Source organism: Lagopus muta, chromosome 3 (genome assembly GCF_023343835.1).
Source record: "Lagopus muta isolate bLagMut1 chromosome 3, bLagMut1 primary, whole genome shotgun sequence".
NCBI lineage: Eukaryota > Metazoa > Chordata > Aves > Galliformes > Phasianidae > Lagopus > Lagopus muta.
The window spans coordinates 27,058,593-27,081,743 of NC_064435.1; the positions used below are offsets into that span (position 1 = coordinate 27,058,593).

At 33.5% G+C, this 23,151-nt stretch overlaps 1 protein-coding gene across 11 annotated transcripts in view; it reads right to left on the minus strand.

Moving 5' to 3' along the window:
• RALYL (RALY RNA binding protein like) overlaps positions 1 to 23,151 on the minus strand; it is a 370,127-nt gene that overhangs the window by 183,790 nt on the left and 163,186 nt on the right. For all 11 annotated transcript variants that reach the window (XM_048938715.1, XM_048938716.1, XM_048938705.1 and 8 more), the window contains one exon: positions 3,098 to 3,376. In XM_048938715.1, coding sequence (XP_048794672.1) covers positions 3,098 to 3,353 — 256 coding nt within the window. In that variant the 5' untranslated portion in view covers positions 3,354 to 3,376. The remainder of the gene's footprint in view (positions 1 to 3,097; positions 3,377 to 23,151) is intronic.

A 23,151-nucleotide genomic window follows, 5' to 3' on the forward strand; every position in this document is an offset into this window, starting at 1 on the left:
TACCTCATAAGACATACTTAGACAGGACTCTAATGTACATTCATGCAGTTCCTTTGCCTAAAACTGGATTGGAAGGGCATCATCATTACCAGTGAACTGTATAACACTATATATAGCTATGGGAATTTATAGGTTCAATTTTTCACTTCAATTACATAGACAAAAACAATTTCTGGCTAACACTGCCAAAAGCTGCTGTAAATAACATCACACTTTTGAATGGCAAGACTCTATGGAAGATGGGAACTAACATTAATTGATAATTTGTTATAAAATATAAAAGATCTGATGTAGATTCATAATACAGTCCAAATTATTCTTTCTTGTGTGAGGTACTGAGTGCAGCTTCTATCAGGCATATAGTAAGTGATAATCTTTTTCAAATGTCCATTTTTTTTTTCAAACAGCTTTTGATAACTGACTACAATTCAGCCCTCATTGTATCATTAATATACTCTATTTGCATTTAAAAGAAAATCTACCTATGCTAATAAAGTTTATCTATACATCTATAAAAGGCTTTCTTATCCCCTTACCATATCTTGACTACTGACATAAAATAATGTTTTTCTCAGAATGCAAGGCTCTCAGAATATAGAGCTGTCTTCTTTCGTCTGTAAATTATAGAATCTGTAAATTATCAAGTAGTTTCACAATAGTGTGTCCACCTGCTACTTTCTTCCATTCAAAAACACAATTTTCACATAAATTATTCTTCCTGTTCATAACTCCAAGCAAATTTTATCTATCAGCTCCTCACTATTTTGAGGCAACTGTTAATGTCTATTACCAAAAAAAAGAAGTCATAGAAGAAGTTCGCCTAACAAGGAGTATCACTTTTACAAAATCATTTCCTTTGTCAAAAATACCAATGACAACTATATTTCTTACACAGACAATATAGGAGAGGCCTGGAACAGTTAAAAAATAAAATTTCACCTGGCTTGTTACATTCCTTGATATATCAGGAATTTAAGAATGAAATATGCCATCACAAAACATTTTAATATTGTACATATTTAACTTAGTATTGGATAACATTTCCATTATTATTAAAGACTTTGCATAGTCCAAGTAATTGAGAATCCCTTGATTTCCTTTATACCAAGTCCACCCGTCTTTTGTTCAAAGCACAAAAGTACTTTGAGTAGAGCAAGGGCATCTTCTTCCACAAAGCACTTGGAACATTATAGAGTCCACAAGAAAAACTAAAAGAGACTAACAACAGTAGTCATAGTAATAACAGATTTATTGCCTTAGGAAAACACAGTTTAAAAAATCTGGTCAGACCAGTGTGCAAGGAGCTGTAAATAATGCACTGATGGCATTACATGGCCTATTGCTCGGAGACTACAGCTCCAGGAAACATCTTCTAATAATGCCATCTCACAGACTGACTTTGCAGCCTTGCTTTTCTCACTTAGGTTCTTTTATTTCACTCATATATATAACTTTTCCTAAAAAAGTAGTAATCGCCCCTGATATGTAATTGGATTTCTTTAATTTGTTTATTTTTTTTTGTTTGTTTGTTTAATCCCAAAACACAGAGGTTATAAAATTTAAAATTACTGTTTGCCAACTGTGACAAAATACCTAACACAAATACCTCAATTTCTACAAATAATCAGAAATAAAAATTTCCACAGCCTGAGAAATTGAAAATGAATAAGCCATGTCCATTCTTTATGACTTGTTACAGCCAAAGTACTTGCTTCACATCACTTTTTCCTGGCATAAGCATTATATATATGAGTTTGATTTAAGTAATATATCTCAGAGGTCTAGTGAAGTACATCCATATGTAATATTGTCCATAATTACTAAACATGTGATAGATGGGGCTAGTACTATACTCCAGCTGATTTCATCATTGCCAGCCTCCATATCTAAATTCTAATAGTTTTCTAAGATGGCAGTTTTCAATACTGTCATAGTTTCAGCTGGGATGAAACTGTTTACTTCAGAGTTTCTGGTATGATGTTATGTTTTTGGTTCTAGGTGAAAAACACTAATGTTTATAGCTGCTGCTAAGTAATGCTGTACAGAGCCAAGGCCATTTGCAGTAAGGGTCCAAGGAGCTGGAAGGAAACAGAATTAGGACAACTGACTTAAACAGGCCAAAGGGATATTCCATGCCATATGACATCATGCAGTATGAATTCTGAGGGGGGTGGGGATTATCTTTCTCTCTTCTACTGCTCAGGAGGTAAGGTGGGCATTGGCCAGGAGATGGTAAGAATTGCTTGCGCATCACTTGTTAAATACATTCATATATATTTATATAATTAGTCATAACTGTTATCCTTTTCATTTTCTCTATCTTAGTAAATAGTTTTATCTCAAGCCACAAGTTCTACTTTTTTTTTCCCTTGATTCTTTTCCCTTTCCCACTGGGAAAAGGGAGACCGAGCAAATGACTGTGTGATGCTGAGCCACCTGCTGGGTTAAACCACAACAAAAAGAAAAGACAGAAATACTCAATATTAATAACAAAGCACTAGAAAATGAAAATGTCATACTTTTTTTAAGTTTGAAATTCAAAGGAACAGTATCTACAACATCATGTGGGAGTAACTTCAACCTGAGATTTTTGTAGTAAACTTACCTAAATCAGTAACTACATTACAGTTTGATTTGGTACAACTTCAAGGCCTAACAAAAGTCGTTCTTTTGCTTCTATCTAAAATCTGGCACACCAGTAGGCTAGATGTTATTTTAGATTAATTAAAGGCAAAACAGCCACACCTATGAGTCATAGTCTTCCTATATCACATTTTATTTACTCACAGAGCTTAAGAGAAAACACTTATATTTTCTTCACCTTATTAATCATGTTCACTGTAATGAGTTCACACAAAAAATTATAAACCCTCCAACTTATATTTTCTTCACCTTATTAATCATGTTCACTGTAATGAGTTCACACAAAAAACTAATATCTAGGTAGCACATAATACTTCTAAAATTCTGCCAGACCCAGCATACTAAAAATATACTTAGAAGGAATAATGGTAAAACAAACTTACTAATCTCCAAGGTAACAACAGCAGATAATGCAGAGAGGATAACAGTATTTGAACATAAGTATTGCACTTACCGAGTGGCTGCCCTGCGATGATCCTGGCATTCTCTCCTGCCACTGCAGCCCTGGCATGTCTCTCACTCATGTACTGTACAAACGCGTAACCTTTGTGCACAGAGCAGCCAACTATTTTCCCATACTTTGCAAAGATTGCTTCGATGTCACCTTTTTTGACAATGGCTGTGTTCAGATTGCCGATGAAGACTCTAGAGTTAATGGACTTTGGGTCATTCTTATTGGTGACATTGCTGGTCTGTGTTTTGCCGGTCATGGCTGGATCACTTGGCTTTAAACCTTAAAGAGAGAACAAAGAGAATTATGTTTCATAACATGCAGTTACTCCTGGTTTGTTGATTTTTCCAGAAATTACTTTTTCATTTTCCACTTAAGGTGCATCTAGACTTAGAAGAGTCATATATTCTAAAAAATGATTATCAACAAAACCTAAGCAGTACATATTTGATAGTAAGCCAAATTATAACTTCTCATCTTACAGATATAATATATACCAATAAATTTCTTAACTTAAAGCTCTGATAGTGGAGCTCTGCTTAATCATATGTGGATTTGTGCTTGGAAATTCAATATTGACTTTTTAAGTATCTAGAAATAGCAAAGCAAGTGAATGAGTCATAATCTTACATCAAATAAATTAACATCCAAAGCCACATGCAAAAGCAAACTTAAACAATGAATGATTACTCTGCTTTTGCTTGGTAAGTGTGAGCCAGACCACATTTCTCACCAGTTTCCATCATTGACTATTGTAAGAAGTGTAGGACAAGTAACATACAGTTCTTTACTGCAATTAATAAGTTTCTATCAAAACAATTTTCTCTATTAATACAATGCAAAAAAAAAAAAAGGAAAAAGGAAAAAGGAAAAGGAAAAAAAGAAAAAGAAAAAGAAAAAGAAAAAGAAAAAGAAAAAGAAAAAGAAAAAGAAAAAGAAAAAGAAAAAGAAAAAGAAAAAGAAAAAGAAAAAGAAAAAGAAAAAGAAAAAGAAAAAGAAAAAAAGACAGGGTAAGCACAATCAGTTTAGACTCCTGAAATAAAATAAAATAAAAAATAATTAAAAAAAGAAAACAAACTTCCTCAATTACATGAACACAGTTTTGGTTGCTGTTTTACTTTTCTTCCTGGGGTAACAAAACCATCTGAATCCTAACATTTCCCTAATGGAAACAGCCACATTATTCTTGGGGATTTCTTTCAAAATAAGAAAGAACAATTTTTGTGTTCATCTAGCCTCACTCTTTTGAAGTGCATTTGATTTTGTTAGTATGTATGTAAATTCCACTTGCCAGTAGGTCGTTCCATTTACACTGATTTACTTAGAACTGAAATGAAAGAAATTACCCCATGCTCTGCTGGGTTTTCTTTAGTTAAATTTGATAACAGACATGTCAAAAATATGCACACCTTGTAAGAGTGAAAACTTCTTTTGTTAGAAGGAGATCATTTAAACTGAAGTTTAGACCAGCTCTAACAGCTAAGATTTATGTTACTATTTTTTAATCTGTTCTTACTTTTGACCATATCACAGTAACAGTTCAGGCAAGAAGAGAGTCCTGTTAAATACTTCTCAGACTTAAAACTCGGTTCTTTCCTCAAGATGAAAAGGAAAAATGAACTCTATCTGGACACCGAAAGCTTGACATTAACCAGCAGAAATGTCATATTTAAAATCAATAGCTGCCATACGTTAAGCCAGACTGAAGGAAAAAGAAACCACTGTTACTGAACTCCACACAATTTCTAGTGAACAAACCATCTGTAGCCGTAGCTATCAGTACTTCGATTGTCTCCATCGCACATGATTGAAACCCCACCCTTCTGGATAAGAACACACTATGGATATATATGGGCAATTCTCCAGAGTTCTAGAAAAGGCTTTTTGAAAGGAGAACATGCAACAGAGACTATTAGTCAAATAGCATTTATTTTCTTAAACTATTAATGCAATATCTTTATATTAGAACATTCACAGAAAACACTGTATAACCAAAATAAGTTTTCTTGTAAATTTAACAATTTTAAATACATTCTGGAAACACAAGATACTGCATATTGCACAAACTTCAACACAGAAAACCAGGAAAACTTCCTTGACCAAAAACCCCTGAGCTTTATTGTGTAGGTCACTCCCAAAGTTACTCATGGAAATGACAACAAATACAAAGATACAGCTAATTCTCAGCTACAAAATAGTATTTTTTGACACCATTAGCTATGCATTTTTACCAGTGATGAACAAGAGCCTGTAAAAGTCACAGAGGTGGTGACCACTGATGACACAATTAAAGCATATCACCCACTGCCTCAATGTGCTCATATCCACTGTTTGGTCTCCATAAATGTTCAATGTTCAAAGATAAAAACTGCAGCAGTCAAGTATCAGGGATTCCTTTTTCACCAGCTATTCCCCGACGTTGCCAAAAAACACACCAGTTTGTCATGCACTTACCAAGTCTTTTGGGAAAATCTCTTATGGGGTAGCACTGCGTTTGTTTATGAATATCTAGCAAATAAAGTTGCTATCACTATATTCTTCATAACTGTGTTATTGTTCTCCATTCACATTTATCAAGTCATGGAGACAATGTTTAGCTTCAGGTCTTGAAAACAGTACACTCGGCTTACAGATCTTTCTCCTCTATCAACCTGCCGTATGACACTCAGTGAATGACTATTTTGTACTTCTCTTGACACTTTTCAGAATTCAAACTTGAATTTTTGGCTAAGAGCTGTCTTTCCATATATTTTTATAAAGCTTCTAATGCAAAGATGTCATGATCTCAGCTGAGATTTCTGGGCACAACTAACATAATAATAATAAAAACGACAAGGGAAAAAATCTTAAGAAAATCCTCTGCCATAAAGAAAATTGCATGGAAATTATAGACAAAGAATCTATTCATAATTATTGCCATCACAACTGTTTTTAAAACACCAGAGAACTACACTCTTTGGTTCCTCCATTGTTTCACCATTTTAAATAGGACTCACTAAACTATTCATTTTTATTTCCTAAAAATTCTCATTTTATTTTGCCTGCTTTCGCTGTTCACTAATTTAAATTGACTTTGAATAGTATGTTGAACAATCCTATAGTAGTTTCTCTTTGCAATGCAAATTCACAACATGTTTTTTTTTCAACACAAAGGAAAATAGTTTTTTGGTGGGTTCTCTTATATGCAAATGAAAAGTCAGAAAATGTACTGCAAAAATTCCAAGGGTAAGAATACTATGGGTGAGAATAGTATTATCATGTGAATAATTTACATCTGATTGCATTGCTTGGCTACATATAATACTATTGTGAATATTTTATAAAAATCAAAGATACATATGATCTTCATAGCAATGAGAAAGAACAATGCAAGTTTTACATCTCACATTTTACACCTTGCATCTATGAATACTGAATTATATCTATATTCTCTGTGCTATCAATAACATCACAAAAATAGCAACTCCGATAACCCCAGAAGTAAATGAAATAGCAAGAAAAAACATATCTGAAATCATCTAATTTCTCTGCAGCCTTGTTGAAGGCTTATTAAAAGTATCTTGCTTATTTCTTATCATTGCAATAATTCTTTCTGGTAATAAATATCTTCTATAACTCAAAACATATCTTTTAAGGAATGCTTTACAGATAATACATAATACGAAATACACTTTGTTATATTGTTTCATGCTTTAGCTGATTTAATTGTTAGTAGAACAATCCAGCTAGTGTAAGTCCTGGCATACTTGAACATAGAAGTTATAAACTACACTGTTTCCATTATAAATTAGATCTCAGGTTCAAAAAGTAAAGTTTGTAAAGCTGTTTTAAACTTTTTGGGTGTTTTTTTTTGTTTGTTTGTTTGTTTTTTTTTTTTTTTTTGTTGTTGTTTTTGTTCTCTTACAGGAAGTAAATGACTAAAATGAGATTCTTGTTGCACAGTACACAAATTTGGTAAGCTTCCTTTACACTTCCATCATTTTCATACGAATTTCAGTTGAATACCAGCACAACAAAGCACTGTTTTTTGGCTTTGAACCTTCAGTCCATAAAATGAAAATCTGAATCTTGAACTGTTATTTTATAGGGGATCCTATAGGCACAGTGGCTAATCCCACAATGTTGAAAACAATGGCAACATTTACAGCTCTTCAGCGTTCTGATGCAGAGAGGAGCACAAGACCTGAAGCAATGGGCAACTGTCTAATTCAGCCTCTCAGTAATTCTCTGGCATTTCCTTGCGAAGTACAGGTGAGAAGGGACCATTATGGTCTTATTGGTCCTCAGCTTCCAGTGCTGATTATAAATACAACCAATGACACTTCAGAGGAAAATGAAAAACCTCTCCGTGAAAAGACAGGATTTTGTCAATACACGAAATAGTTTGGGATATATATAGATACTTGAAGACTGAAGTTGTTAGAATGGACTATGAGAGCTCTTCACTTTATCAACAGACTAGTTATACAAAAGATGTTCATCATAATGACTGATTGAAATTCATTAAGCCAAACTCTAACAATTCTGTTAGGAGGAGAAAAAAAAAAAAAAAAAAAAAATCTCTTTAAAGAATATAGAAGAAAATTACATTTGATGGTTTGAAGATATATTATAGTAAGATCTATACTTAGTTTCACATTCTAAAAATTCACCTTCAACAAGGTAAGCAACATTTCAAGGAGCTTCTACTTATTGATGTGCTTTTATCTTTGTTATTTTATTTCAGTTGTAAATAAAACATTTGGGTCCTTTAAACAAATAATAAAAAAGTGTAGACATTCTGAATGAACTAAATATTGCTCACAGTGACTTGAGGAACTATTAGGGCAGGAATACTGAATTGTTTTTGAAAAAAACTGAAATGTTTTCTGAAAATATCTAGGCTACTCTGAAAGTAATAACTATTCAATTTCCATGGAAACTACAACAGACATAATGAGCACAAGTAACTATTTGACAGCGCGATAAACAAGAGTCTACATGCTATGCTCGTAAAAATCTGCGCCAGCAGGGATGACCCAATGTTTCACAGCTGCTAATGGTGACACTGTTGGTAGGAAGACGTTACCCACACAGTCCACCTTTGATCAGCCCAAACAGATGGAAGTCAAAGGTCGTCAAATCTGGACTGTACTGTGGGTGTGGTGGGACTGTCCAGCCAAGACTGGCAATATGCTCCACCATCTCCAAACTGGTATGAGGCCTGGTGTTACTGTGTTGCAAGAAAAAGGTTGGCTTCTTCTCTGGCCTGAGGCTGGAAGTTGGAGCCTTCAGCTCAGTCAGTGTCACGATGTAGCAATCAGAGTTGATGATTAGTTCCAGGAAATACACAGGAATCACCCCCTTCCTCATCCAAAAGACAGCACATATCGCTTTACCTACTGTGTCTAGAACTTTTTCTTTTATGGGGAATTCAGACATCTCCACTCCATGGACTCCCGTTTTGACTCCTACTCACAGCAGTGACCCCACAGCTCGTCATCAGTAATGATGCACTCCAGGAAACTGCCACCTTCAGCATTTTATTGGTTCAGTCGGTTCTGACAAACCTGTACATTTGAAGACTCTCTTCATTTTGTGGTGTGACAGCTGTGCATGCCTATTCAAAACACTGCCTGTCTTCCATGTTGCTGTTGCCAATGCTGGAAGGCACCACTCACCGACTCACTGCTCACATCCGCTGTTTCATTTCCATAAATGTTTAGGCAAGCACTAATGAATGATAGTGGGTGCGATTTTTTCTTCAAGAAGGAATTCAATGATGCACCTTTGCTTCATATGCGCTTCCATGTCAGATGTCATTTTGTCGGATTGCCCCTCTGCTGCCATCTGTTGCATGACAATGAAATTTAATGGCATACTGTATGGAAGACTGACGGTTGGACTAGGTGATCTTAGAGGTCTTTTCTTGGTGATTCTGTAAGATTCAACCTCTGCTGTCATACCACCATCTATTTATGTTACTTTATACATACAGAGTTTTAATACTATGGTTCTGTGTACTTACTACACTTACAAAAAATGAAACATTCTGTCCCATCAATCACAAACTCAGTTTGAGATGATTCAGCTGTGTCAGAAAATATTTACTATTCTGAATTAGATCTCTGTGATGACCTTGAAACCTAAAATGATGATTTCTTATATGGAGAACTATTCTTAACTGTAAAATTATTGTCACTGGCAATTTATTCTAAGCATCACTAAATGCCAGATCTTAATCATCATTACTTTCAATATTGAAGTTTGCATAGTAAAATGCAGAGTATACATCTATTAAACACAAATCCTTCCAAGACAGAGGGGAAAATACATATGAAGACAACTCGTTGTCTAGTGGTAGCTGTCTTAACAAGGTATTCATAGTAAAAATTACAGCCTGTAAGATTAATTGTTCAGATGTTTAGGATTTCATCTGTAGAAGGCCATTCAGGTAAATGATAAACATCATGATATCAGTCCTTAAATACGAAATGTAGCATTATAGCAGTGGACAGTCTCTGACCTAAAATTCACAAGGTACTCTCAGGCAGTTCCAAGGAATTTATCTCTGCCTTTATACTTAGTTAATAATGGATCTTTTGTAAATGTCAAGATTTAATCCTTGCATTAATAGCTGAACTTCAAATATTTAAGGTTTAAGAATCAATAAATATTAACATGTTTATCAAGAAAAAAAATGCAAAGCCACAATACATTTTCTCTCCTTTGCTTTCTTGCAGCATTATCTTGCATTGGTACTGATATTTTGTGGAGCAAATTCAATATTAATCTTGATTTTCAAAATAAGCACTCATTAAAAACTGTTTTATCTCAGCTAAAATCTGCCACTGACAAACCCTTATAAAATATTACATACCGATTGAAAGTAAGAATATGACTATATCATGGGGAGGGAGGGAAGGAATAGGGAGAACAAAAAGTTACCAAATGAAATATATTTTGTCTTGGAAAATCCTTTCTTATTTATACTTAAAATTCATTTTTAATGAATTATTATATCTAGGTCACAAAAATAAAATAAAAAAAATTCTTAAAATGGCTAGTTAAATCGACATCAAAATATTCTGGAATTTCCCAGTTCTCATTAAAGTCAAGGGATCTGCTTTCCCTCTTCAAACCCAAGATATCCTGCCTTACACATAATTTATTTATTTGTTCATCATTTATCTTTACGATTTTCTTTCAATTATTTTTAAAAAGGGGTTGACGCATCATGTTTATTGCACTGACAACTCACCCTTCAAGCTTGCTGACTTCTGGAGCCATATAAATGACAAAATGTGTCAATACTCACTATGCAACGTCTTTAGAAAATGAAAGACTGAAAAATAAAATGATAGATCACACTTCATCTCTTGTTACCACTCTTCTAGAAAAGACAAATAATCTGCCTCTGGGGAAGGTAAAGAAAATGTATCTATTTTTTCTTTTTCTTTTTTTTTTTCTTTTTCTTTTTATTTTTTTGTTAATAAAGCAACTACCTTTTAATTATAGTATATAGAAAAGTACCATAAAACATTTTTGAATATACATTATTTATTGCCGAGTTGTTTAAACATTTGAAAGATTTGTACATCTTTGGAGGAGCACCACCTCCAATCTCTACCTTCTTCTGGTAGACAGAAGCTATAAATTCATAATGCCTCACCCTGGCTCATACTGATGGTTCCTTCTCCTAGCTAAATGAAGAGAAAAAAATGAAATTTACCAATAGAGAGTCATGAGGATTTTCCCTGCCATTCACTTGCTCTCAGTTCTCTGAATGTAGAAAGTAACTCTATGTAATGTTGCACAGAAATGCATTTCCCTGAGATAACTTCATAAACTCAGATAAGGGCTTGTTTTCCCCATTATGTATATCTCCTATCAAACATGAGGCTTTCTCTATTTATCACTTTATAAAATCAAACTACAATCACAATGGTTACCAAAAAAGAAAAAGAAAAAAAATAAATCATAATTCTTTCTCATAACACGTATCTGCATAAATAATACAGCAAGTTCAGGAGCTGCTGTCATTTTTATTTTTTCACTTGGCAGCTTCATGATACAACGGACTGCCTAAAAACAATCTTAGCTATTTTTACTGTCATATGTCATTCCAGACTAATCTCATGTTCACCAGGATTTCTTGGTCTCATTCAGCAGCATTGCTTCCTATGTGTTTTTTTCTTTCTCTTCAGCTTCATATCACATTGAGGATTAAATGAGCCTTGGCAAGTAAGACAGTCTCCTACTATCATTTTTATATTTCTAGATTTCCTAGAAGAATTCACTATGCTCTCTGCTCTCAAGGATGTTTACAGTCTGAAAGTACAGCATCTTCTGACATTTTAATCAGTAAAATATTTCATCATTTTAGGATTTGAAGCTATTACGTAAAAATAGACCTAAGAAGGATACCTGTGGCATAGTCAAATATTTCTCCTACAATAAAATTTTCATTCCAAAACTTCTTTGTTTTCATTAAGATGTTATTTTGAACACATAAGATTAGTCTTAGTTAGGACAATATACATTTATTTTTCAAGTAATTCTTAAGAGAAAGATTCTTTTGGCAAGCATGTCTTGTTTTTTTAAAGAAGCATCCTGTCTGCATTTCCTGTTGAATGAGTTTAAGTGATTCATAGATGGCAAATTTCATTCCACTGAAACTTCCAAGAGAACTTTCAAAAAAACCTTTAATGTGGGGAAAAGTAATTTTGCTCCATTCTGTTTCCGCTATTATTTTTAAGAGTTTGAAATTGGATTTGTGGACTGTCACGGTCCAGGTTGCTGAATATACTGAACAAGAAGTAAAGAGCTTCTGAACTGTAATCCTAGCTCTGGTGCAGACCTGATAAGAGGCCTCATGCAAGTCACTTAATATCTCCACCTTCTTCTCTTTCTTCAGAAACTGGCAATAATGGTATTCCAACTCAGTGAGTTGTTACATGAACAAAATGAAAGCATGCAAAGCACTATATAAATGTTGCAGCACTACAGAGTTTAATAGGAAATGTACATCTAGGACTTTGTTTTGAGGATTAGTGATATCTTTTCTTTTCCTGTCCATACCGTGGAACTGGAATACAAATCTAACAATGTTGTTAAAAAGCCTCATATTTGGATCTGACTTGAGTTCCTTTTTTTCCACCACAATGATGCAACAATGGACAAAGTCCTCATAAACTACATACACTGACTCTCCAAGGTACCTAACATCTCATAAATACAAATCCCAAACTATCTGTTGAACTGTTTCTCCTCTTTCCCCATTCTGTCAGGCAGGCATTTTAAGTTTAACTGCATTTCAGCTTCTGACATTGAAACTCAAAAGTAGTCTAAGGTCCTGCAGAAGACAGTGAAACTTTTCAAGACTCATATTTAATACATTTTAATCTGCTGAAATTCACCAACCTTCATTGACCTGTCTTGCCTGTAGAGAATATTTTAATAATTTTCTCTTGTCTCTATTAAGGAAAGAAACCTCAGCTGCAGTGCCATCCCTGTGCTTAAGCTGATAGTTCAATGGTTAGGGACAATGGAAAACCTAATTCAATTCTCTGCTGTTGAAAATTAGAATGTGTACTCCTTGTCTCCTGAGGGTGTTGTTAGGCCCTCTTCATAGTCTTTGTAATACGCGTGCTTCAGGGTCTACATCTTTCTTCCTGGATTATCTTCAAAAACCATTTGACATTTGCTTCCTAGTTAAGTCTACAGGAATTCTCACGCCAAAAACTTAATAGGTACTTATCTTTTAATGCACAAATAATTTTAATACCTACTTATTTGTTATTCAGTTCTGTGCCGAGACATGGAAATTAAATGAAACTTACTTTTGTACTGTAATTGTTACTGAGAGATCACAGTTTCTGCAGTTTCCACAGTGTGCCCCATACCATATAAAAATGTGCCTGACAGTTTCATCACTGTGTTCGAAGAAATACTGTATACCACTGAGAAACTCTGAATGGTACTATACATTCATTTTTTTTACTTTAAAATACATTATATGTACACACAAAATGTTCTCCTTTCCATCTTCACAATTTTTTGGAAAAAAAAAAGAACAAAAATTGGATGAAGGTATTTTTCAATATTTCTTCATTGTTGTCTCAGCAGGATTTTGTTTTGTTTTGTTTTGTTTTGTTTTGTTTGTTTTCTCTGTAGCAGGTAGATACAAGTCAGATTTCATTTCAGTTTGGGAAACTAGTAAATCTTAGTAAAGTTGTGATTTTATGCTAACAGATATCTGATGCAAAAACACAGTGCTCATAGTTCCTGGCCAGATAATTGTTTTATACACTTAATGAACTTTTACAGAATAATTAAAACTAACACAATATGAACAATACGCCAAAGATTTGTTTTTTTTTTTTAAACTTTATCTGAATATTAATCATATGCAATAATAAAGGCATTTTTAATTCAAACAATACAAAATTGTTGCTGATGCACCTTTCCTAGCAGTATGTTATTTGAACAAACAGTGTTTTTCCAAGAGAATATCAAATAATCTCACTGTCATATGGTAACTCAGCACCTGTGACCCAAATCTTTGCATACTTAAATGATTTAGAATTTGGTTCTGGCTTCATATTTTTTTATTTGGTTAATTTTTACAAAGAGACACCTCAAAGAGAAAATTTATATTCACATGCAAAATCTATAATATCATTATTTTCTTGCACTGACTTGAAACAAAACTCTTGTATTTTCACCACCCGACTTCTCAGTCACTTGCCACATATAATCTGCGTTTCCTTCCACTCCGCAGGAGCAAATTCATGGTATTTCTTACTCCATTTAGTCCTACCTACAGTTTTTCTTCCTTCTCAACATTGGAAGAGCAGCACTGCTGCTGATTCACTTATATCACTCACACACACATTTATATACGTGTGTGTTATAAATAAGTAAACATATATTACTGGCTGTTATTCTATATTGCACCTCAAAGAGTTTGGTTTTGTAAGAACTGAGACCAACATTACCTGAGATGAGCATAATCTGTCTATCAGGAATTGACTTTATTGCCTCACTGAGTGGCACTGTGGCTGTTCCAAAGACAGTGGCAAAACAAACAAACAAACAAACAAACAAAAAAAAACACACACACACACAAAAAAACACCCCCTCTCCTTCCCCTGAATTTTGAAGGCATATTCAGCTGTATTTTTAAATTTAAATTTTTAAAATTTTTAAATTAAAAAAAAAAAACAGCATTTTTAAAGACCAGAAAAGAATAACAGTGGCAAAACTGAGCATGCAGTCCTTAACTTTTCTTAACTTTCTTTCTACATGTCAGATAATCCAGGACAAAGCACAAAAAAAAGAAAAAAAAAGAAAAAAAAAGAGGAAAACATTTCCCTTGATTTTTCGTAACTGTAGAGTGGATTGTGATTAAATTTGAAGCCAAAAGATATAGGCCTCCAATGAATTTTAGAAACACCAGTGGAAAATAAAAAACTAAAACCCAGCATATTTTACATAAATATACTTCATATTATCTCACTTGTATCAAGGAGATAGAACAAATTTGAATGTAAAGAGGCCTTCCCATGAATCTCATATTTAAATAATTTATTCTATTGATTACATTTAATCTCCTACATCATGTCATAGAGCTGTAAGATATCTGGTAGGAGTACAGTAAAAAACAGTTAGAGTAAATAACTTGCAATGAATAATTTATCCTTCAAATTTTCTACCCTGTAAAGATTTTTCTATAGCTCTTGCTGTCATAATATCTAACCTCCGGTCTAAAGGATGAGCTTATTAGAAGAATTCATTATTCACATAACTCTGCTTTAAACCACAGCAAATCTTTCATTGACTTAACTAGGGCAGGAAAGGGTATAAATTGAAGGGAGAGTTTTTTGATGTTTCTGTTATCCCCTCAAGTGAATATGAATAGATTCATTTCAAGCTTTGTTATTTAAGAACATGAAGAGGATTTTTCTTCTTGTAAATATAAATCAGTTAAAAACATTTCTTTTAAAGCATTTCACTTTCAATATTAAATATTCTATATTTTCTTTAATTTGATCTAGTTAATCTAGATTTAATTTGTTGTAGTACTTCCAATGTTATTGCTCCCATCCAATTGACTTCTACTGTGTTTCTTTCACAAACATTTCTCTGGAAGCTCTCAAATAACTGTTCAAAAACACCCACACCAGTAAAACTTGTCTGTGAAAAATGAAATAGAAACTGCTCACAGAAGCAAATAAAGCTAATTATATGTGTGGATGAAATGTATGGAAGAAATTTAGAATTGCTTTTCTAAAAAATTATTTTGCTTACCTTAATGATCAGCTTTGGCAGCTCAAATTGATTATTTCCAGTCTATGTTATCTTACTATCCTAGATAATTACAACATGTGATACTGGTCTTGTCAACCAGTAAAATATTAATTATTTGACAGAGCAGACTATTTTCAAACTAAAATGTACTCAGCATGAACCATCAATGGTCTTTCCACATGCAAGTCTCAGTTCCTCAGACACACTGCATACAATATGCAGTCTGATTTCCATTAGTACTGCTACTTATTCTCCTAATACAATTATATATTATTAAACTATTTATATATGTAAGTAAATAGTCCTTATAAAAATTATCTTATTCCTTTTTTCAAAAAGTGTATAGCTGCTTTAATAGTACAACACTAAACCCTCCATAACTCATATAAGTCAGGAACAATAACTGTCACGTAAGAAAAGAACTTCCTCTCAATTTTTGCATGTGTTTCATCTCTCCCTTTGAAGAAAATAATCACAGGAATTATTTCACATTCTGAGTAAGCTGTAGCTGAGTAATGTCACTATCATCAATATGTGGTACAATAGACTTTAATTACTATTATTATCCATTCTTGCAAATAAGAACATTTTTTTTTCTTAAAATTGATTATGTGCTGATTACAGATGTTTTTATAAGTTATTCCACTTCAGATTATTAGGAAAACTTACCAGATGTGGAGTAAGAAATGAGAATGGAAGATCAACAAGTGAAAGTAATATTTTGAAGAGAAGTTGGAATACTATCACTACTGTAAGTAAATTTTTTTAGCTTGAACACATTCAATTTATGTAAAAACCTGCTTTTTAAGGAACAGTATTTGATGAAACAGCTACTAGTCTCTTCTTCCTGTCTTTTATTTTAATCAGTATGTGTCTTTCAGAGCTATCTTTAAAATTCCTGCACATGAAAGCTAAGCTTCTATAAAATGAAAAGTGTCTTCACAAGAAAACAAGCTGATTGTCATGGTTTGGAGAAGGATCTGGATGAAATTTCACCACGCAGGTATTTCTCAAAAGTTGATTCATCAAATGCTTCCAGTAGTTTTTACTGAGCTTTGACTATCAACTCTTGTAAAGGGTGTAATAAAAAATAAATGTAAGGAAACACATTTAAGAAAGAGTGGAAAATTTCAGCCAGCCACCTCTATGATTTATTTGAATATATATTGGTAAGCTAAGTATAACAATTTATTTGATACATTTTCCTATTTTCTGAATGTGTAGACCTGAACAAGCCACCCATTTTGAAATGGCAAAGTTCTTTATTATTGGTCCAAGACAAATTAAGAGTTTTTTGTGTATATACATCTTCACTACTGAGACAAATTCTGTAGTTCTGCTCTAATTCTCAATTTCCTTGCAGCAGTCGTGGACCACAGACCTGTGAAATAATATGACTAATACCTAAGATAGAGTGTAAACTGCAGGATCAAAGGAGAGTAAACGTGTCTGGTGGAGCCCAAACTCTTGTTTTCCTTTTGTTTCTTTCCACCTGACCTATAAATCCTGAGGTTTGTAACTTGCACATGTGGTCTGCTTGACATGAGTGTGAAAGGTTACATTAATCTACTCAAAGACATGAGTTATACAGGCAGTCTAGTTACAATAGCTAACTCAGAGATTTGAAATAACCTTGTCCAGAAGAACAATTGCTTTCAAAGCATAAATATTTAGAAGCATTTCTGCAGTGTATGAACTCTGGCCACTGAGAGAATCAAACCCAGAATTTTCTTAGAAAAATGAGAAAATACCTAATGTAATATTGTTAATCTGTCCATATGTTGAATATGTTAAATTATTTCCCACCAAGACTGTTATTATTAATAATTTTGGAAAGAGAACTACAAAACAAAAACTCCAGGAAAGGTCTTCTATTCTCTGCAAGAGGCAGAACTTGGCAGATCTCCACAAATGAAAATATTGTCCTCTCACTCAGACTACTGCTAAATTACAGTTTGATTTTAAATGCCATGTAAAATAGCTTTTAAAATGTAATATTCTGAACCTCGTATAATTAAACTGGCTTCTTGACCACTTCAATTCTGTAAAATAGTATCACATCTCCTTTCTCTGGTTTCTGTGTCTATGTGAACTAAAGATAAACACCTTTAAAATAGTAGAAACTGTATTTAGTTGTGTCTTTGCTTTAGGAAGAAAGATGGTTTGAAGTATTCAGAAATAATTCCTATTCTAATCTCCTTGATGTGGGATTCTGAAAGAAAGAAGGTTTTGGAAAGCAAAGGGTAATGGAAAAAACACTGTTATTAACCACAATAACATTATGAAAGGTAAAGCTTTTCACTCGATATACTACAGATTGAGAGGACAAGTCCTTTCCTTTCATATCTTTTCTCAGGAACGCTTTGTTTTTGGGAAATGATTAAAAAAATAATTTAAAAAACCCAATAATTTAGAATAGAAAAGAAACCTCTGGCAATTCAGAGAAATTTTGTTACAACAAAGAGTGGGGGTGTAAGGGATGAAGATGACATCTCTGTTTTTTCCATCTTCCTACACACTGTTTTATCTTTGAAAAATATCCAAAAGTAATGCTATTCATTTACACTGCATTTTTTTTCCTTTTTAATTTTAATTCTGTGTAGATAAGAAAAAATGGATAGGATTAATAGACTTCTCATTTTAAAAAATATTTCTAAATATTTTTCCATCAATGTTTAATAAAGTTACATTGATATCCTAAAATATCACAACCGAGATCCACTGCATTTAAGTAGATATTATTCATTTCTCCCCATTTTTACAAATTCAGTTTGTCAGCAGAACTTTATTTCTGGGGTAATTATCACAAAATCACAGAATCATTAAGGACCACTAAGATCATCAAGTCCGTCAATCCTTGATCACCATGCCTACTAATCCATGTCCCTTGCTGAAACATCTACGTATTTCTTGGACAATTCCAGTGATAGTAACACCACCACCTCACTGGGCAGCCTACTGCAGTACCTGAGCTCTTTTTCAGTGAAGGCTTTTTTTCTAGTATCCAACCTGAACCTCCCCTGGTGGAACTTAAGGACATTACCTCTGGTACTCTCCCTGTTACCTTAGAGAAACAGCTAATTCCCATCTCATTCTGCAACCTCCTTTAAGGCAGTTGTAAAGACCAATAAGGTCTCTCCCAGATCTCCTCTTCTCCAGAAGAAAAAATCTCAGAGTTTCTAACTACATATTTTCTATAGCAAAGTCAAGTAGATGTTTGCATGTAAGTTCTGGTATGTTCAGAATCAGAAACTTACCCGAAATAACTGTGCAAATATAAGCATGCCACCCACCACAAGCAAAGCATAACTTTGTGGTTGTTAAAATAGTCTAGACTGACTAAAAAAAAAAATATATATATATATATATATATATATATATATATATATATAATGTGATTAAAATAAATGAGGTGCCCTTATTATATTTGTGTTTGAGAAAGCTGAATGAATCTGCCAAGATGTTCTAACTTACAGGATTCCTAGTGCTACTGCGAAGAAAGCTGTAGACGTTCTTTGTATAGCTGTCAGTCTCAGACAAAGAAATTTACTCAGTTCTCTTTCCGAGCTGGGCTGATGCATCGAGCAGCATATGAAATGCAAGACTGAAGGTATTATGAGGAATTCAGACTCCATTTAACAAAAAATTATGAAATATTTTATAGAATTGAAAGACATACCTCCTAATGTTTTTTATTATAATCACTATTATACTGCATTATATGATCTTTTAACCTTGGATTTTCATTCATATTAGTAAAAAAAACGAACGTTTTATTCAGACAGATTGTGAACTAATTTCTAGTTTATTCACTGATTTATTCCAAGTTGGGGATTTTTGGAAATAATAATAATAAAAAAATGTATCTACTGCTGAAAGTGTAACAGAATTCATTATGAAGAATGCAGTGAATTTTTTTAGAAAGCATCACTGACAGAAGCATGAGCTATACATATAAAAATCATTCCTTAATTCTTGCTGTTAATGATTTCATAAATACTTTCATGGTTTTTTTTTTTCCTACAATTCAGTAAATAAAGAACTAAGAAATAGGGCCATGCACAGCCATAACTTACAGTAATTGAAATTTTTTCCCCACAAGAACATTTCCACAGCAAGTTTCTGAATACATCGCTACCGTTTCAGAAAGATCTCAAGATTTATTTATTATTATTATTTATTTCCTCCATGTTACAAATTCACCAGATCTCTAGAATAAATAACAGAAAAATTCTGCAACAAATATGAAAATATCGGCTCTCTCTCAGACAATTCAATTGAAAGGATTATAAAGCAACTGCTATGAGCTTGGTTAACGATCCTCTAAATTCAAATACACCTTCTCCTTCTTTCTCAACATACAGTGTAAGTGGTCAAATATGTACACTTCAAAGAGAATCACACAATTCTTAAAAGTTGGAACAGACCATTCAAAATCATCTAGTCCAACTCTGCTGCAATGAATAGGGACATCCAAGCTAGATCAGGTTTACTATGAAGGTATTGAAGAGAAATACAACATACTTTTTTCACCGTTAGTGAGAAATAATACTTATAGACTCTGACATAGTTTTCAAATTGAGATACAGTTTTAGTTAGACTGTAATTATAGAATCAACTAAATGATACACAGTATGCCAGTGACTACCTGTACCATCTGCTCCTATCTGTTTCAGGAAAAGTATCAGTCTACAGAAAAAATCAAGTTATTTTATAAAGTATCCAGATATTTATTTTTACTGTCTCTACATTTTTGAAGCTGAAATAATATGATAAATTTGACATAAGGTTAAGTGAAGCTGTTTGAAAATGTAGCAGTTTTCCAAGGAATGTTCCACATTTGCACAGTTGCATCACTTCACAAATATCAATGATGATGTGAAAGCAAAATGAATTTGCTTTCACAACATCTCCTTCTGAATAGGTTTTCTATTCCAGCATATTAGTAAACTAGCAAACTTTTATAATTGACATTATTTTCTCAGAATATTTTTATAAAGGCATGGACTCAACCTTACATCCTGACCTAATACTCGTACATAAATATAATTATGTGCAAAATATAGCCAAAGTGGTTAAAATGAAGACTTAGAGCGAAGATACTTATAATACCCTCATTCCATTTTAACTCCTCACATAACCCCTCTCAAAACTGTTTTGTTTCAGTCAATTCTGATATATTAGCAAAATTTGTCACTGAGAACTTTTACAATGTTTTTAAAGAGAGGGAATGTTCATAGTGCTAGGGCAATTTTAAAAGGATGCAGACAATATCATCTGGTTCACCAGTTGGATGAACCTTATTCCATTCTGGTCTTGCCTCTTCTGCATGGTTCAACAAAAAATATTTTTATAGAAATGTCAGTTCAATCCTCCCCAACATTCATATAGTTTATGGCTGCACAGTATGTACTGTGGGTATTTCCAGACACTGTGACATTACATAGTATTTTAAAATAAACTTCAGTACTGCAGGAACCATACCAATTGAAAGCTTACAGATGGCTGATTGTGAAAAGCCATTAGGAAGTCTGTCCATGTGGCAGCAATTTCTAACTGAAATAGTGTGATGAATTGTACCCACTGCTTATTTCATTTTGGATTTTTTTCCCTCCTTCTAACAGCACTCAGAACAGCAAGCAGCCTCCCTGTTCCTCATCACAACCCTCCATGAGAAACCACTGGGGAAAATCTAAAAAGCAGAAAACATAGATATAAGACTTTCCAAATAATCCAGCCTCTCCCAAGTTCCAAGTAAATTTTGGACCCATCAATATTTCACTGTTATCAGGGAATGTTTGTGGCTGGATGAGGATGATATTGCTAAATGCATCACTTTGGACAGAGAGAACAGTGAAAATGTGTCCACTGGAGCGTATACCTAGACAGTGCAAAAGGAAGCACTAACATAACTGCTTAGGAGCATTCACCATCTGGATTTTGGGCTCTCATTCCCTCTTTTCACTCCCCTTTTCTATCCTGACCAAGAGGAGAAGAACAGGAGCTCTTCATAACCCTGAGAGCACAGCATCAGCCATGGACACCACAGGGAAAGGGTTGTTCTTTAACATCAAGGTGGGGCAGCCTCTTCACACCCAATGTTCCTATTTAATTCCTGGAGGGTTCAGGATGCTGCTTGGTAAACATATAACAGTCAAAATAAAAACAGAAACATAACAACATTAGATAGAAAGTTTTGGGCCAACTTGATTTCTGGAAATAAAAGCGTCGGCTTTTTTATTTTTTCTTTGTCATTTCCTACACACCATCCTCATGATTTTAATTGGTGTCACAAATTCTTTCTCAAATTTTCCCTTATGACCTCTGTTCTGTCAATGAAAACACACACAGCGTCCTTATTTAAAGATGTTTTCCCCTTCAGATGACTGCCATTGAAAAGAGATCCTGAAAAAACAAGGGAATTGGCTGCAGCCAATCAACTGCTTTTTCTGAACAGCAGAAGGATATCATTGTGTCATATGTTAATTATTAAAGAAGCTGTATATTAAGCACACATAATCAGAAACTTCTCTGGGTTCTATTTTGTGAAGTCACCACAAAAGCTCTGGACTTCAAAGAAATAACTGCAAAAACATGATATACTGAAATCAAGCTTTGAAACATTAGAGGTCAAACTTTGAAAGGAAACAGAAAGCTCAACACAGGGAGCATCAAAATGGTTAAAAAGCACAGTGTAAAAACAAATTGAATTTAGGAAAAAAACATTTATAGAGGGAGCCAATTTTTTCTCAGGAGTATGAAAACAAGAAATGCCTCTCGCAGCTAGATTCTTAAGTGTGCTCCCCCTGACCAAGAAAAAAAAGAAGTTACTTTAATAGCTTCAAAGTTTCTTTTAAAATCTATGTCAAGAAATATTATCCATTTGTAAAGATTCATTATATTCAAAAGATCCTAAATTAGAAAAGCAGTAGAGATACTAAAACCACTGATTCATTCACACAAACTATTTGCATTTATCTGTGCTGGACTGAATCAGGTTTTGTAATAAAATTCATTGCATTTATGATTCTTTTCTCCTTTGCAAGAACAGGCAACATAAATAAGAGGTTGTAATATGAGTGTGAACACTCTTACTGAAAGAAATATCTGTCCAGAAAACCTACTTTCTCCCCATTGTGATGCAAAATATGGTACTTAAATCAAATTTTTCTTGCCACATAACCGTCAGTTCTCAGCTTCTCATTTCAAATATGGTAAACTTTAGCCTTACTCTAATTTTCTGTTGTATTTATGGTGGGTTTTTTTGTTTGTTTAATATTTTTTTCCTCCTTTTCCAGGTTAAATACATTGAAGTGGGAAGGCCTGGATAATGAAGAATCAAGTGTAAGTGCCTCAAATTTTGATTCAAAATTAGTAAAAGCTTCTGGTCTCTACCATTTCTGCAACTGTTTGAAGAGAAAAATAGAGTAATGACCTCCCTCAGCAATACAGCACAAAAGCATTTTCTGTGCAGATCTCAGCTAACACAGTGATCAGTGCCATAAGCAGCTCACGCAGAAATGAAAAATTCTATATTTGAAGAGTGTTCTGAATGCAAAAGAGAGAGAAAATTTAAAAGATATTGACTACTGAGAACTAACTGAATGCTCTCATCTATCCTGGGCACTGAATATATTGGTGATATTGTGGCAAGAAGTTAAATGGAATAATTTAACCCAAATTTAATCTTAATGACAAATAGTCCAACACAAGGCAAATCAAAATTGAAGTACAGCTAAAGATCTTTCCAACTTCTGATATCAACT